The sequence below is a fragment of the Neoarius graeffei genome, chromosome 11 (assembly GCF_027579695.1).
Source record: "Neoarius graeffei isolate fNeoGra1 chromosome 11, fNeoGra1.pri, whole genome shotgun sequence".
Taxonomy (NCBI): domain Eukaryota; kingdom Metazoa; phylum Chordata; class Actinopteri; order Siluriformes; family Ariidae; genus Neoarius; species Neoarius graeffei.
In genome coordinates, this window is record NC_083579.1 from 75,033,833 (window position 1) to 75,052,252 (window position 18,420).

An 18,420-nucleotide genomic window follows, 5' to 3' on the forward strand; every position below is an offset into this window, starting at 1 on the left:
CTTCCAGTTCATGGCAGGGCTGTGTCATGGTGGTTCCCAGGTTGTTCCTGACCATCCAAACCAATTTCCTTTCAGCTGAGGGTGACAGTTTGGGTTTTCTTGAAGCAAAGTGGCTTGGTAAAGTGACTTCACCTCACAATAACTTGGATACAATTGTTTGAACTGATCTTGGAATTAGCAGTTGTTTAGAAATGGCTCCAAGAGACATTCCCGGAGTTGTGCATGTCTGCGATCCTCTTTCTCAGATCCGCACTGAGTTCCTTGGACTTTCCCATTGAGTGCTGTAAACAAACCCTTTTTATGAAGGCACAGAGAAGCTACCAGCTGTAGCCAATCATGATCACTAACAGGAAGTTAAGAGACCTCGGCCTTGGCAAGATAAGAGACATTTTGGAAGTTTCAGCACCTCTTAATTTATAATCTAAGTGAGCGTATATATATTTTTGACCCTGTAGGTATAATTTTGACCCCGTGTTTGATTTCAGAAAACCCAAAGAAAATTAAAACTTGTGCACCAAATTCTAGTGTTTTTGTTTAATTAAAGCTGTACGCTGTACAATCATTCCGCCACAGAAAAAGAACAGTTCAGAGAAATGACTGGAAGCCCAAATATTGCCATGACATTCCTGTCACTGTATGTAAACTTCTGACCACAACTGTACGTTTAAAATTGTGAAACATCCACAAAACAAGTTAGTTCCTGTCATCACGTACAGTACATTATAGCAGCTGTAAACAGTCATCCCTTTACCAGCCTGGCTTTTTTTTTTTTTCTCCTCTTGAAGTTATTAAGATTAAAAAAAAAAAAAAACCTGTAACCTTCCATCCTCTGACTGTTACAAAGCGCTGACGCTGGAGACTCCTTTTACAAATGCTAAATAAATGTCACCTCTCTTAAAAAAAAAAAAAAAAAAAAGCCCCGTCACCATATCAACAAGCGTCTTTTTTAATCCGTTTATGTGGTGTATCCAGGATACACGTCCCAGTGTTAACCGTTACTATAGAAACGATAATGGCTTCGAATACGTGCTTTAATATAAACAGTACAAAACTACTTCACTAGGTTGATTTACACTGCTCCCTTTCTGTTTTCTGACATTTAAAGTGCCGTCTAAAACGCGACCCGATAAAAAGAGCACGGTGTTGTTGGACTCTAAGCCATATAACTATAAACTCTATTGTGTGTTTTTTATCAGCCAGACACCTCGACTGCCTAAAGCTGGAGAGACGATACACGGACACAAGTTCTTTATCGGCTTCGGCGGAAAAGGAGCGAACCAGTGCGTCCAGGCTGCTCGCCTCGGAGCCACGACTGCGATGGTGTGCAAGGTAGAGAAGAAGAGATTCATTTCCTGCTGCCAGCGCGTCTCACTCTGAGCCGTTCTGTATGTGCAACAAGAGTCATTTATTTCAGCAACATTTAATTAGATTCACACCACCGAGCTGCTTTTGCCTTTATTGTTCGCTTGTACCTGCTGTACCAAGAAGTAATAAAGATGTGTATTTGTCCGTACAAAGAATGCGATCGATACTGAAATATGCACGGTGCAAAAATAGCCTCCCATGCTTTCAGAAGCCCTGAAACAGGAGATGCACTTCAAAGACAGGGGCATCAGGTACAGAAGAGCTGCAGCCTTGGCGTGTCTTTAACAGCGTGGGATAAAAGGAACCCCGGTGGGCAGAAAGGGACCCCTCCGCCCTTTGGAGCACTAAACACTGAGAGAGAGAGGAAGAGGGGTGCGGTGGTTTAGAAGTCGACTGGTAGCGAGGAGGTGTTTGGGTGGGGTGACTATGTCTGGAAGGCTTGGCTGAGTTTAGTTATGCACAGGGAGAAAAGTATCGTTTCAAGTTCCTTGTGTTCATCAAACTTATCTGTTCTCGTGTCTTATGTCATGTATCTTCTACTGCGATTAGGATTTTCTCCACCGTCTTTGCAGACTTGAAAGAATAAGTACTCGAAATGCAGCTGAGATCTGATTTGCGTTTGATTTTGAACTCGAACTCCAAGGCTAAAAACGTAAGCAGAATTTATAGCCTCTAGTTTCACATCATGTAAAAGTGCATGTTTAACTGACTTCCAGTGGAATCAGGATGCTCAGGGTTTGCTTTTTCTATTTTTAATGCCCTTGTTTGTGAGGTTTCGTACACACACTGACACCTTTTTTTTTTTAATCTTTAAAAATTGACCTTGTACAGCTGAAAGCTAGACGGCCTTTCAGTTTCATAAAATCGGTGAAATTTGGTTCATTCTGAAATTTGGTCATTGTGATATGTTTATTTTTGTAATATCTAAAAAAATACCGTATATCAGGCCATTCTGTGGCTGGGAAGTTATTTAATTTGAGGGGATTAAAGCAGATAATGTGCATGAAATCGCTCGCTTCGCGCAGTCAAGCAGACAGAGGAAGTCCGTGTGTGTGCGCGTGCGCAGGTTTACCACCTCTTTCTTCTTCTTTTGGGTTTTACAGCAGCTGGCGTCCACAGTGAGTGTTGCATTACTGCCATCTATAAAAAAAAAAAAAAAGCCCTGTGTCCGAAATCGCTCCCTACTCGCTATACAGGGCACTATAGACCCCTTCGCATGTTTGTAATAGACCGGCATTATGAGCTGTCAGATTATGCAAAACAATTGTCGTTACAAGATCGAGAATGCTACATAAATAAGTTAACTCTAACAAGTGGACATCGCCTACCGGATCCGCATTTAATTAAAGAGTGGACGGACGATGTTAGTAAGTTCCCTGGTATACAATGGCCAGATATATACTCGTAGCTTTAGCTTTAGCTACAACAGCAAATACCAACACTAAACAGCAATTTGCAGGAGGTAATGGCATGAAAGGAATGATAGTGTAAAGAGTGCAGCTAAGAGAAATCAGAGCTGCGTAAAAAGCGAGAGGCAGAGACCAGAAATGAAACTGAACGGGGCGGGAGCTAGGGTAGAGCAGTCAACGTAAGTTGGCATTTAGAGTGAGGGCACACAATTTTACCTTTCCATCCTTCCAAAATCTGGACTGCTTGAGTCAAGCGAGACCTCTCCTACAAACAAAACTGCATGCAAAGCTAAGTTAGCATGCTAACAATATTCATTACATTGTGTAACTATGACCCAGCTAATCAGACAAACGCTACCAAAGTATTTTGCTACGTCAATAAACGAAGACTAGAAAGAATAAAAAAGAAAGATTTAATAAATAGCCTGATCTTACCTGTGATGAAGTGGGCGCTGCAAACCCGCGCATTTTTGATGGTGCTTTCATCCCAGTCTACACGTTTGATGGCTTGTAGCCATAGACGTCGGCGATTTTTTTTTTTTGGAATGGGTGAGATCCTGCTGGAATTCTGAACATTTTAACCCCATCACTGCTACGATTCTGACACCCGACAACACAACAACTAGGCATCGCTGAGTCTTTTTTGAGTCCAGGCTGCGCGCGCAATTTCCGCTTACGTATGAATGACGTTTACTGCGAAGGGGTCTATATAGCGAGGACGCCATTTTGTAGTGCTGTCTGAAACCTCAGTGAGGATTATTTACACCCTATATAGTGCACTCAAAGTATCCCACAATGCATCATGAAAAGCAGTGTACAACGATGGTCACTAACCAAAGCAATATATCCCATCATGCATTGCGGTCGCGCTGAAAGAAATCAAATTTCAAGTCTCAAATTTGATTTAATAAAAGTCAGCGGCAAAGAAGAAAGAAAGGATTCAGCCATGATTTAAAAGAACTGAAAGCTTAATGATTAATGTTGGAAATGCGCTCAGTATAATATGGATTTATCACAAAAACACACGCATGTATTTATTAATTTGAAACGTTTTAGTTGTGCGACAGTAATGACGTAAATACCAGCGCGACGGAGTAGTGTCCGAAAGAGTTTTTCATTTTACTAATGAGCTCACTGTATAGTCCTCTATATAGTAATTCCCTATATAGGGAGTAGGGAGTAGTGAACGACTGAGTGAGCGATTTCGGACACAGGGCAGGCCATTCTGTGGCTGGGAAGTTATTTAATTTGAGGGGATTAAAGCAAATAATGTGCATGAAATTGCTCGCTTCGCGCAGTCAAGCAGACAGAGGAAGTCCGTGTGCGAGCATGCGCAGGTTTACCTTTCAGCGTGCACTGCTAAACGAACAGCTGATCACACCGAGGTGCTCGCTGAGCGCCGATATTTATTAGTTTGGTCCTGCGTTTCCTTTCCTTCGTATATAACATAACGTCTTTTCTTCTCGCTTTCTTTCCGTTACTGTAGTCGGTCTTTCACGTTTCATTCGCACACTCACGTCCTCCATTTTTCTCTCCTGTTTCAAATTTGTATCCCACAATTGTTTGCCTTGCGTGAACAGGGAAAGCCCATCACATGATGCATGATGTAGTATCTTGAATCGGGTCATGGTGAAGCAGGAAAAAATAGCAGAGAATTTCGGGCTACGTGGAGATAAATTCATTAATTGTTCTATTTTTTAAAAAAACTAATAAAATTTGAAGTTTTGTTTGAAAGAACTCGACCTTCTGCACAAAATTCAGTCGTTGTATTGTCACATTTTTGCGAATGAACTGCTAATTAGGTCACCTTGACGAGTTTTGGGACTTCTTATTAGAATTGTATCTCCTCTCACAGTTCTCATCCGATTTCAGTTCTGATTGATGTTTTGGGTCGATCTTCTTTTGAGGAACAAAATTTGGTCGTTTGTTTGTTGATTTTCCTGTTGTAAACAACTTGTTTACAACTTTGTTTATTTTCAGTTAAATCGTGTCTCCTCCCTCAGGCCAGTTCTCAATGAATTTCAGTTCTGATTGTTTCGTTTGAAAGAACTCGACCTTCTGCACAAAATCCGGTCATCGTGTTGTCAAATTTTTGCTAACGAGTTAGTAATTAGCTCAACTTAAGACTTTTTTCTTCTGACTAGAATTGTATCTCCTCTCTCATTTATCATGCGAATTCAGTTCTGATCGATGTTTTGGGTCGATCTTGCGTCGAGGAACAAAATTTAGTCCTTTGTTGAGTTTCGTGTTGGAAATAGTTTGTCGTGGAGGTTGGTCCTCCCTCTCTCTCTCTCTCTCTCTCTCTCATATTGTCACATTTCAGTTCTGGTTGATGTTTCGGTCGTGGTGGTTGTTTTGATGCCAGGCCAGATGAGCCACTACGTCGTTGACGTTCTGGTTATGGAGTCCGCTTTAAACTGAAAATCTTTCACATGACATTTCAGTTGTGGGTTTGTACAAAATCTCAGCATTTAAAGGGGTACCAAATATAATATATACAGTTGCTGATGTGACAAAGTAACGTATTCTTAAGTATTCTATCAAATTTATATACTAGAAAACAACGAAATATCTTGGTAATTGTAAATATAATAGTCGGTACGCTAAACGGCACAAGAGTCGCCATTTTTAAAAGACCGTGACGTCAGCGCTACCCACTGTACTAGGAGAGAAGCGTGTAATCATGGCGTCGGGCGCATCAAGTGAAAGCGACAGCTCTGTCGAATCATACGAAGAGATCCCGGAAGACACACTGCAAGCAGGCTATGGCTTAGAAGGGTACCAGTTCGAACCTAGGAGAGGTACTCTCGACTCCGGTGATGACGAAAGAAGAGAAGAAAGCTCGAACTCGCTTGGTGTTTTTCAGCGGAAACGAGTGAAAAGACGCGTCTGGAGGATCGTTATGCTTTCCATCGGTCCTGTTATTACACCTGAAAGCAACACACTGTGGCATCGTGTAGCCGATCACTTACAATTCATCCTACTTTCCGATTCACACGCGCTATTCCCAACCTCAATGAGCCAACACAACTGGGCACATACATATGTCACGAGTGTTACGCGGAGAAAATGAACGTGCATTCTGATTGGATAAAATTAATATCATGGCGGGCCGTTCAAACTGCGGAAATAGTTTGCTCGAGCTACTTTCAAAACACTATCGCTACGTTCACACTGCAAGGCTTAATGCTCAATTCCGATTTTTTTGTGAAATCCGATTTTTTTGTGAGGTCGTTCACATTAACAAATATATGCGACTTGTATGTGATCCTCAGTATGAACGAAAAGCGACCTAAAAGTGTTCCGCATGCGCATTGCAGGATACGACGACGTCACACGCAGTGAGCATGGCCAGTGTTTACGGAAGTAAAACCGCCCGGTTGCGGTATGACCCATCCAATCTAGCTTGAATAGCTGCATCCCCCCAAATGGAAATCAGCTCCCTAACCTCTGCGTCCTTCCATTGAGAAGATTCAGAACCTTCACAGCCCGAAGCGTCCCTCGCATTGATGTCATGCACAGGGGCGCAGATACGTTTTTTGAACGGGGGGGACAAAAAACTGGGGGGGACAAAGCTGCCAGCAAATCAACCCCAACCCCGATATGCCTGTCAAACTTGTTGTGGGTTACCATAGCAACCAAGCTCGAGCTCGCAACCTGTGCAGTCTGTGCAGCTCAACCAACCGAATATCAGTCTTTGTTTTATGCGAGTTGTTGCAACTATGTATGTACTGCTGTGCACCTCAATAAACCGAATGGTAATTAGTCTTTTGATTTTTCCGTGAGGTTTGCCTTATGCAAAGAAAGACAGCATAGACGTTTTTTCCTCCCTATAAGTGGGGGGGGGGGGGGGGGGGGGGACCGAACGAGGTGAATTTAAATCTGGGTGGGACGAGTCCCACCCTCTATCTGCGCCCGTGATTATGCGCCATGTTGTTGTAACTTTTTTTGAGAGACCCGCCGCCTACTTCAGCGCAGAATAGTGATGTTTGTGGCTTGTTGATGACGTGTAAGTCGGATGAATGCGACCTGGCGGTTCAGACTGAAGTCGCATATGAAAAGAGCGGATAGGAATCGGAATTAGGACCACATATCCAAACGGCCTGGGTCGGATTTGAAAAAATCGGATCTGTGTCATTCATATTGTCAATAAAAGATCAGATACAGGTCACATATGGGCGAAAAAATCGGATTTGAGTCACTTCAGCCTGCAGTGTGAACGTAGCCTATAACTTTCCAACCTTAGAACAAAAAACTTTTGTAAGTCTTGAATAAGGCTCGTTAATGTGTGTTTTATTGTTATATTCACTCTATATATTGCCCTCTGTTCCCCTTTAATAACCCAACTTGGATCTTTCTGTTCCTCCTCAGGTTGGAAAAGATTTTTTCGGGAGCAACTACATTCAGAATTTCAAAGACAATGCCGTATGCACAGGTAATAAAATCACACACCTTATGCCTGGTTTTAACCAGACACAGAGCACCGGGACATGCGCTGTAGAGTCAGTCATGCCTTCTGCCCTGTGCTTAGTGCAATTGCTGACTCGAACTTCTGTTTTCTATCCCTGTGCAGCTTTTGTGACTCAGACGGCTGAAGCCATGACCGGAGCTGCCTCTATCATCGTAAACGATGCAGGTAGTGTGAAGTTGTTGAGTGCGTGGCGCCCTGTTGCACCCGTAGCTTCTAAAATAACACAAAGTGCACTTCTGAATGAAGCATAAATGAGTGCGCCGCTCGCCACCTGGGGGTGGTTCAAGTCGTCACCCACGCCGCATAGTTTATAGCCGCTTGGCTTTATTTAGCACTGCAGGAGGTGGGGTGGCTGACATAACCAGCCTGGTGCTAAATGCACGGCCTGTTGTGCTGTAAATGTCACTAATCACAGCTTTAACAGAGGCTCTGACTCTGGTCGAGATCCACAAGCATCTCGGGGGGGGCTTATGGGTAACGTCATCGCCATCACCATAACAACCTGCAGATACCGTAGCGTCCCAGCTTCCTGCACTAAAGTCACCCTGACTCAAGAACTTCTTCAGTTTGTCTTGTAAACTGCTGCTGTAAAGCCTGAATGAACCTGAACTTGCTGAATTCTTTCATGTGCAGGTGAGAATGCGATAGTGATTGTAGCAGGTGCCAACATGCTGCTGGGGGAACAGGAGCTGGAGCGTGCACGCTCTGCCCTGGTGAAAGCCAAAGTGCTGCTCTGTCAGCTGGAGATCAGTTCACACATCACGCTCCAGGCCCTGCGCATGGCCCGACAAAGCAACGGTCAGTGGGTGGAGAATACCGACGGACACACTTGTGTTTCGTGTGTGTGTGTGTGTGTGTGTGTGCGCACTGCAAAGAATGGCATCTATAGTCAAATGTATCATAATCTATCATAATATTACCATAAACCAAATACAAAACCTATTTCGATTGGAAGATCTTTTTGCTTTTCTAGAAATAAACACTTCTGACAATTGAACTCAAAGATTATTCTTAGATGTTGTCTACAAATAGGTTGAATAATCATATCTTATATTACTCTGTCCACATTCACTGGATATGAGCAATCGCGTGCTCCGATTGGCTACTCTAATACTAGGATATCAGCTCATATACCATGAGTAGAGAAAAATAAAATGGTGGAGTGTGTCGCTGAACCAACCGAGGACGAAGTAAAAGATTTACTTGAAAATAAAATCCAACAAAATATTTTAAAAAAGCAACAAAATATGGAATGAAAGTATTTAATGAAAAGAATGTATGTTTTAACATTTTTCAGTAATAATAATAATAATAATAATTATTATTATTATTATTGGGCGGCATGGTGGTGTAGTGGTTAGCGCTGTCGCCTCACAGCAAGAAGGTCCGGGTTCGAGCCCCGTGGCCGGCGAGGGCCTTTCTGTGCGGAGTTTGGATGTTCTCCCCGTGTCCGCGTAGTCTGGTTAACACCAGACCAGATCACAAGTGAAATATGGTCTGGAATCCGCCTATTGAATTTCTCGTAGGGGAGGTGTGGTTTACGATTGTCAACGGCCGTTTATTGGACGTTGCGAATGTCTATCATTTGGCGTATGGCCAATCATGGCCCATGGCCAATCATGGCAGTTGTACCCGGTGACGTAGTTAGAGCGACGAAGAAGAGAAGGAAAGAGAAGGCAAAATAAAAATAGGAAAACAATGGCACCGAACGATTACTGCCATTTTAAAACAAACTTTCGCTCTAAACTATTCAGAACAGTGTCTAAAGCTTGATCGAAAGTTTGGTTCGTATCGCTCGCCGCCATGTTAAATGTGATCTGTAAACAGTCCCAAATAAACTACAAGCTTCCGTTTGTCGAGTAGTACGCGTCACCGTCTTTCCACCCCTCCCCACTCTCTGATTGGCTCCCTAACTCAGGCGAGCCTTTAGACCAGGGGTCCCCAAACTTTTTCCTGTGAGGGCCAAATAACTTTCCCCTTCTCTGACGGCGGGCGGGGCCAGTTTGTAACAAAAAGTGTGACGATCGCAGAGGTGTCTAAACGTAAACATTTATTGTTTTCCAGAAAGCCACACATAACCAAAAATTAACCCTTTCTGAGCAATTCCAGCGTTATGGACGTGACACTTGAACTCAAAATGGCAACAAATGACCCAGTGCATGTTTTATCGTCTCCCAGTATTTAAACAGGTGTTGCATATTTTAAGGCTGTACCATACTGGAGAAGTGATAGAACAAGAACAATTCCCATAGTACATCTAGGGCATGCCAGAAAACGCCAATAAAAGATGCGTTATGGATGTGACAGAAAAAGTATCACTTTTCTTGGGTGACTGTACATTTTTATCAAACTCTGTGAAATTGTAAACCTAATGTCGAAATGGAGATATCCATTTGATAGAGGAGTCCAAGGTGAATATTAAAAAATCTTTGTTTAAAATATTTTGTATTTCATGCAGAGTTTGGGAAGGAAAAGTCAGCGTTATGGATGTGACGAAATTCCGTTATGGATGTGACGCGTCTGAAATAGACATGGCGTATGTTTAGAAAATCAGCAATTTAACCACCATAACCCTTTGAAAAACTCTCTGAATATCAGCTAAAACTATCAAAGTTCTTAAATAATATTTAGGATGGCTATTGTTTTGCTGTTTTGTGGATTTTAGCATACATTTCTGTGGCTTGTGGCAATAATATAGAATTGTACATGATCAAAGTTGATTTTAGCTTGGGTTTTACATTATAAGAAAGAAAGACGGACAGTGACATATTAGGTTGGTTACAAATTGGTTCAACTTATTCACATCTGTAAAATACAGGCCTAGGTGATATCTCTGGGAGTGGTTTTGATGTATTACATGTTGCTTTATTTTTGCATGGTGAGGTTGACATTTACATGGAATTGCCCATCTGGGGTCTTGACAGGAAAAAAAATCAGAAAATAAATAACATTATTAATGAAATAAATAACACTATTTAGGCGGCACGGTGGTGCAGTGGTTAGCGCTGTTGCCTCACAGCAAGAAGGTCCGGGTTCGAGCCCCGTGGCCGGCGAGGGCCTTTCTGTGCGGAGTTTGCATGTTCTCCCCGTGTCCGCGTGGGTTTCCTCCGGGTGCTCCGGTTTCCCCCACAGTCCAAAGACATGCAGGTTAGGTTAACTGGTGACTCTAAATTGACCGTAGGTGTGAATGTGAGTGTGAATGGTTGTCTGTGTCTATGTGTCAGCCCTGTGATGACCTGGCGACTTGTCCAGGGTGTACCCCGCCTTTCGCCCGTAGTCAGCTGGGATAGGCTCCAGCTTGCCTGCGACCATGTAGAAGGATAAAGCGGCTAGAGATAATGAGATGAGATGAGATGAGATGAGATGAGATAACACTATTTATGAACTAAATAATAACCAAATAACCCTTCAAGTTTTTCACAGAAAAAAAGACCATGGAACATTAACTTTCTTGTAGACACAACTGTTTGCAGCTCTCTCTCATCAACTTCACTCTGAAAACCAGAAAGCAAGCAGGCTATGAAACCGAACCGATACCAACACCTACCAACACAATACATTTCACTACCAGTATGGTTGTAGAACGGATTTTATCTCAGTAGATTTCATTATGATTATATTTGTTTGTACTCAGAATGGCTCGTTCAAGTCAGAAAAGTAAGCTTACCTATATATGTTCATCAGTGTGAACATATATAGGCGAGTAGCTGCAAGTTAAGGCTGTTCAGTATTTCTGTCACGTCTGTTAAAAATGCTAGGTGCCATTTCCATTCTGGGTCGATCAGCTCGGGGACCGTTTTGTCTTTTGAATGAAGAAATGCGTTTATCTCAGGTAGCAGCTCGTAAAAACGCCTCAAAACTCTGCCGCGGCTCAACCATCTGACCTCTGTGTAGTAAAGCACATCGCCATGCGCAGACTCCAGTTCAGACAGGAATTGTTGGAACTGCCGGTGTTTAAGTCCCTTTGCCCTGATGAAGTTTATGCATGACGCCACAACCTTCATGACAGAATCCCACTTCAACACTTTGCAGCACAGTGCTTGCTGGTGAATTAGGCAGTGGACTTGTAGCGGGGCGGTAAGACCCCGTTCTTCCATCTCCCGGTTGACGAGCCCGATCAGACCCCGAGACGCGCCCACCATACTAGGAGCTCCGTCAGTCGTGATGCTAACAAGCTTTGACCAGTCCAGGTTCAAGTCTTCCATGGTTTGGCATACTTTGCCAAAAATATCCTCCCCCGTCGTAGTCCCTTTGAGACTTTGGAGGGCTGCCAGATCCTCGCACATTTCAATAAAAATTAGCAGCTGCGCTGTGTCCTGCACATCCGTGCTCTCATCCAGTGCTAATGAAAAAAAGTCATATTCTTTCATCTTCTGCTGCAGCTGGGCATATACATTACCCCCAAGTTCTTCAATGCGTCTTGTGATTGTAGTCGCCGACAGACTCACGGCATTAAAGACCTCTTTCTTCTCGGGACACACCTCCTCTGCGACAGCATTCAAACATTTCTTGACAAATTCTCCATCAGTGAAAAGTTTACCGCTGCTAGCTATCAGTTGAGCAACCCGAAAGCTCGCTCGAACAGACGACTGGTTCAGCTGAGCTTGGCGTACGAATGTATTCTGCTGAGCTAACAGTATACTTTTTAGTTTTGAGAGTTTGTCTGCTCGCATTTGGCCTTGCAAGCTATCATACTTGTCTTTGTGACAGGATTCATAGTGTCGGCGCAGATTGTATTCTTTGAATACAGCCACTGTGTCTTGACAGATGAGACAAACAGCCTTTTCTTTGCACTGAACAAAAAAATAATCATTTGTCCACTGCAGGTTAAATACCCTGCATTCTGAATCTATTTTTCTCTTACCTAATCTTTTCGCCATTATTCCGTGTTATTTGACAGTGGTGTGTCCAGGATTTTTTTTTTTTTGAGGGAGGGGTTTCAGATATGGCACAGACTGCAGAAGGGTGGAATAGAATGTTAAGTTCTATGCATGTACAAGTCGCGATCACGCAGCCAGACTGAAAAAAAAAATCATAATGCGTCTCTGGTATTGTTCAGGGGGCCGGGCAAAATGTGGAGGCGGGCCGGATCCGGCCCGCGGGCTGTAGTTTGGGGACCGCAGAATTTTGACAAGATATTTATCTCTTCTTTGTACATCATCATCAGTGAAATTGCACAAATAAAGCACCAAGGAATTCATAGGAATATCATATCCCAGTATCTTCTGTAACAATCTGGGTACCATTTTCCAGAATTTTACAATTTTGTGACATTTCCAGAATATACGTGAGTGATCTGAAAAGACAGCATGGAAACTATGGTCTAAAGTTTAGACCATAGTTTCCATGCTGTCTTTTCAGATCGGAACGATTGCGCAAAGCAGCATGGGATTTCCCAGGCTAGTGTCCGCGTGGGTTTCCTCCGGGTGCTCCGGTTTCCCCCACAGTCCAAAGACATGCAGGTTAGGTTAACTGGTGACTCTAAATTGAGCGTAGGTGTGAATGTGAGTGTGAATGGTTGTCTGTGTCTATGTGTCAGCCCTGTGATGACCTGGCGACTTGTCCAGGGTGTACCCCGCCTTTCGCCCGTAGTCAGCTGGGATAGGCTCCAGCTTGCCTGCGACCCTGTAGAACAGGATAAAGCGGCTACAGATAATGACATGAGATGAGATTCCCAACACTAAAGTAAATTTGCGCCGCCATCGAAAGGTTTTTAAGAAGTTCCGCTTTAAGAAGCGGAAACGAGTCGAGAGTAAATAAAAATCTACCATGCTGGAGAGAGTGTGGCGTTTCCCGAGCAGATCACTCACATATATTCTGGAAAATGGTACCCAGATTGTTACAGAAGATACTGGGATATGATATTCCTATGAATTCCTTGGTGCTTTATTTGTGCAATTTCACTGATGGTGATGTACAAAGAAGAGATAAATATCTTGTCAAAATTCTGTTAATAGCCTGCAAAAAAAGCTATTACTAGGAAACCGGGTAAAGAAGAATCTCTCAGTCAGAGATTGTAGAGGAAATCTATATAATGGAGAAAATAACACGTCGTCTGGGATTGCAGGAGGCACAGCATGAAGAAAAATGGCACAAATGGACGACATTCAGGACCCATAACAGTGACCGTGACCATAACATGGACAGTTAATTAATCATTTGGAACTGAGAGAACTGATGGACTGTTAGATACACCTTCCAAAAAGCGCCTCTGTTTTTTTTCCCCCCCTTTTCTTTCTTATCTTCTATTTTTAGTGTTGCTTTATTGTGTATATTTACCCATACAGTGGATATTAAAAAGTCTGCACACCCCGTTAAAATGATCGGTTTTTCTGATGTAAAAAAATGAGACCCCGATAAATAATTTAAAAACTTTTCCCGCCTTTAATGTGACCTATAACCTGTACAATTCAATTGAAAACCAAACAAATCTATTCAGGGAAAAACATAAAAAATAAAAAACGTACAATAAGCTGGTTGCATAAGTGTGCACACCCTTAAACTAATACTTTGTTGAAGCACCTTTTGATTTAATTACGGCTCGGCCGTTCTAAAACTTTTTTGGGGTCATTGTCGTGCTGAAAGATGAAACTCCTCTTCATCTTCAGCTTTCTAGCAGACACCTGAAGGTTTTGGGCCAAAACTGACTGGTATTTAGAACTGTTGATAATTCCCTCCACCTTGACTAAAGCCCCTGTTCCAGCTGAAGAAAAACAACCCCAAAACATGATGCTGCCACCACCGTGCTTCACCGTGGGTATGGGGTTCTTTTAGTGATGCGCAGTGTTGATTTTGCACCAAACATACCTTTTGGAATTGTGGCCAAAAAGTTCAACCTTGGTTTCATCAGACCAGAACACATTTTCCCACATGCTTTCAGGAAAGTTGATGTATTTTTTTTTTTTTAATTTACCCAGGCCTGGATGTTTTTTCTTTGACCCTACCTCATAGTCCAGACATATGGAGAATACGGGAGATTGCTGTCACATGTACCATGTACTTGTACCTTCCCCATTATTAAGACACACTAAACTGTGATTATCAATAAACTCTTCTATAACAGAAAAAAAGAAGCAGAAATGACTTTCTGAGGTTTTGTATAAAGTTTTTATTTATTGAATTTGCAAAAAACTAAAAATAAAAAATGCTCTGTTTCTCAAAATCCAGTGAATGTGAATAGAATTAAATAGTTATTCCACTCAACCTCGTCGTACACGGATTATAGACAACTCGGTGCTACGCGACTCATCGGCTATCAGCTCATGTACGACGAGATTGAGTGGAATAACTGTTAATTTTTTTTTTTCGCAGTGCGGTTTCCATCAAATCCTACGCTCTGATTGGCTGGCGAGCGGGTCCGTATCCTACGATACAGACCCCAGTTACGGACCTCTGGCGACTCGCTCGTTCACAACAACAGCAAACGTAGTAGCATTTTTTTGTCAACATTTATCTTTTTTTAATAAGATTTATTTATAAGGTTATCAAAAATCTTATAAATTTTTGCCAGCATTTCTCAAGAAAATAGCATAAATTTTACAGCATGGATAGCGATAACAGTGTTCACAGCGAGAGCGAGTTTTACTACCCTGAGGAAGAAGAAATAAAAGAAAACATTTCAGGAGAAAGCTAAAAACCTGTAACTTGCTAAAACCGAGCAAAAACGTGGCTGAATCCTGAAAGACTCAATTTTGTATAAATAGGGGACTACATAGGCGGCAAAATCTAGTTTTTTTTTTTTCCTGCCATGGAAGTGCACTTGTATACCGAGGAGGAAGCCATTTGCATTACAGCCGTGAATGAGGATTCAAAATGGCGCCTCAGCTCGGTTTTCCCTTTCGGGCGCTCTCGTTTTCTGTTAGAATTTGGTAAAGAAAAAAATAAATATATTATTTACCAGCTTAAAGTGCCATTCCACCATTGGATGTATTCTTTGGCATAAAATACAATATATTTTGACAACATATATAAACGGTATCACTAGATAGAGAAATCTTTTAGCTTCAAAATGATATATCAAGCATAATTTTTTGACGACAAGTATATTAATTTTGCGACCAAAGTCACCTACCCTTTTAATTTCCGCGCGTGATGTCATCGGCAGGTTCCCCTTCTTGTGTACCACGTGACGTGTGACGTGGCACATATTATCAGCAATGGCAGATAGAACGCGATAAAAATAATACCAATAAATCTAGCTAATACCAATAAATCTAGCTAACTGAAAGATTAACTCAATTTTTCGCAATTTTTTTGGCCCCCATATACGAGGAGAAATGACTCTCTCACTTTGGGGGTTTCCTGGTCTAAAAATAGACCGACACGTGGTACACAAGAAGGGGAACCTGCCGATGACATCACGTTTCACTACCGCACGGAAATTAAAAGGGTAGGTGACTTTGGTCACAAAATTAATATACTTGTCGTTGTCAAAAAATTATGTTTGATATATCATTTTGAAGCTAAAAGATTTCTCTGTCTAGTCATGTTGTCATAAAATGTATTGTATTTTATGCCAAAGAATACATCCAATGGTGGAATGGCACTTTAAGGTCGGTCCGTATGGTGAAATACCGTGACCTCGGCCTTGAATACTGACCTCGGCCCAGAGGGCCTCGCTCAGTACTTTCAAGACCTCGGTCACGGTATTTCACCATACGGACCTCCCAGCTGGTAAATAACATTTTATATATATATATATATATATATATATATATATATCTCATCTCATTATCTCTAGCCGCTTTATCCTTCTACAGGGTCGCAGGCAAGCTGGAGCCTATCCCAGCTGACTACGGGCGAAAGGCGGGGTACACCCTGGACAAGTCGCCAGGTCATCACAGGGCTGACACACAGACACAGACAACCATTCACACTCACATTCACACCTACGGTCAATTTAGAGTCACCAGTTAACCTAACCTGCATGTCTTTGGACTGTGGGGGAAACCGGAGCACCCAGAGGAAACCCATGCGGACACGGGGAGAACATGCAAACTCCACACAGAAAGACCCTCGCCGGCCCCGGGGCTCGAACCCGGACCTTCTTGCTGTGAGGCGACAGCGCTAACCACTACACCACTGTGCCGCCCATATATATATATATATATATATATATATATATATATATATATATATATATATATCTTAATAATCTTCTATTTGGTTTACTGTAATCTTATAAAAGGAAACAGTCGATCAATTAGAATTTATGCAAGATATTTTCACTGAGGAGATGTATTGATATAATTAACAAGATGTCATTATTTGCTGTGTGTTTATTCTCATCATAAAATGATAATTTTATTCCTCTTATCCCACCACAATTTTTAATAAATGAATGAATTGATTGATTGATTGATTGATTGATTGATTGATTGATTGATTGACACTACATACTGTATATTATATCCTTGTTTAATATTGTAGAATCTCCAGCCTTTCTTTTAGTCAACACTCTTTTATTCCCCCTTAAACTAGAACTAATTGATATCTGATCGTAATTTCTTGCCCTGAATATATTTGTTGTGATCGTAATAAAAAATGGACACACACTTTGCTATGTATGGATGAGTAGCCCAGGTATGCAGTCTTCCTGATTCTCTACAATGTAAATGTGGAAAAACAGTGCAGTGTGTGTGTGCAGTACCAGTCGAAAGTTTGGACACACCTTTATTTATATTGTTCTTTATTTTTTAACCCCCTGGCATATAATGCAGAGGGATATACTGTAGCTATCGCTCTGTCCGTCTGTCTGTCCATCTGTAAGGAGTTGTGCCTCTTGACATTTTGGGATTTCTGTGATTTTTATTTTTTTCATATTTCCATGGCAACCAATTCAACTTAGGAAAATTTGGAGTGTGGTTTCATGTGTGTGTGGGGGGGTGTCATCTCCTGATGACTCTTGTTATTCATTAAAAGACACTTCATGTCTTAAAGTGAATGTAATGCCTTATTGTAATGCTTTAAAATGAATATACATCATTAGCAACGACCAAAATTAATGAATAAAGCAGGGGAAAAATAATATTTGTTATTTTATCATCAAGGACAAACCTATGATTAAATCATGGCTTCTGGATCCCGGAAAAAGGCAGCCTTGCCTCAGGGCTAATCTCACACGACGTCACCACGCGTGGAACCACGGTTATCTGGGTCATTTTGGTTCCTCTGACTCCGTGCTTGTTTACTTGCTGAAATTGGATATTGTTGATGGAATCTTAGAAAAATAACGATGTGAAAGCGCCGAGTTGTGTTTGGATGTTCAAATCCATGTACAACAGAACATTCAGATCACGAATTTCCGAGAAATGACACTAATCTAAAGCGACAGTGGGTGAGGTTTGTGCGAACGAAGGGGGCAGATTTCGTGTTGATTTCCGACGAAGAATAATAAATCTGATTCATCAGGTGTTCATCACCACCAGAACGACCACATGGGAATTACTGGAGCAGAAAAGAAACTCATTTATTTAATAAATGAGATTTGATCTGACATTTGGACAGTTCGTCGATTCCCTGATTCTCTCTCTCACACAGTGCACTAGATGCAGGATTATGAGCAACACTTACACGCTCGCGACATCTGATCTTATCATATCTGATGCACTTTAACAGGAAGAAAAATGTGCGTTTAATCATCATTAATTATTAACTGAAATGTGTTAAATGCTCTCAGATTGCAATATTGCAAGACTCGATTTGTTTTTAGTTTTGTTCAGGAAAACATGATGAAAGGTAAACACCGCGTTCTGCACATCTCTCTCTCTATCTATCTCCATCTCACACACGCTACAGAGGAAGACTGTCGTGAACTGGCATCTGTTTCTCGTCTTGGGGGCTCGAAAAGAACCATTTACTCCAGAGTATCCTTGATAACCATCTGCTGCTTCATCCGACATGTATAAGAATCCCAGTCGCTATCGGAATTCTCTCCAAAACATGATTTCCATATCGACTGGTCTAATTACTGCTGCACACGGGAACGAAATCAATACCTGGATTGTTACTCATGTGACGTCACGCACCGCTTCGGGATCTTCCAGTTCAGTCTCGGCAGATTCCGTGAAAATCGGCTGATCTTATTGATTTTACGTTAATTTATGGCCTTTTGGATCAGCTATGGTTCGAAAACACATGATCAATCACCATAACGATTGTTGCTTTGTACAAGGA

General features: G+C 41.9%; 1 protein-coding gene across 5 annotated transcripts in view; it reads left to right on the forward strand.

Annotated features, from left to right (window-relative positions):
• rbks (ribokinase) overlaps positions 1-18,420 on the forward strand; it is a 172,656-nt gene that overhangs the window by 67,503 nt on the left and 86,733 nt on the right. For 4 of the 5 annotated variants that reach the window (XM_060933176.1, XM_060933173.1, XM_060933174.1 and 1 more), the window contains 4 exons: positions 1,197-1,329; positions 7,146-7,209; positions 7,348-7,410; positions 7,879-8,043. In XM_060933176.1, coding sequence (XP_060789159.1) covers positions 1,197-1,329; positions 7,146-7,209; positions 7,348-7,410; positions 7,879-8,043 — 425 coding nt within the window. Of the gene's footprint in view, positions 1-1,196; positions 1,330-1,886; positions 2,018-7,145; positions 7,210-7,347; positions 7,411-7,878; positions 8,044-18,420 lie in introns of those variants that run through there. The other variant, XM_060933177.1, reaches the window with a different exon arrangement.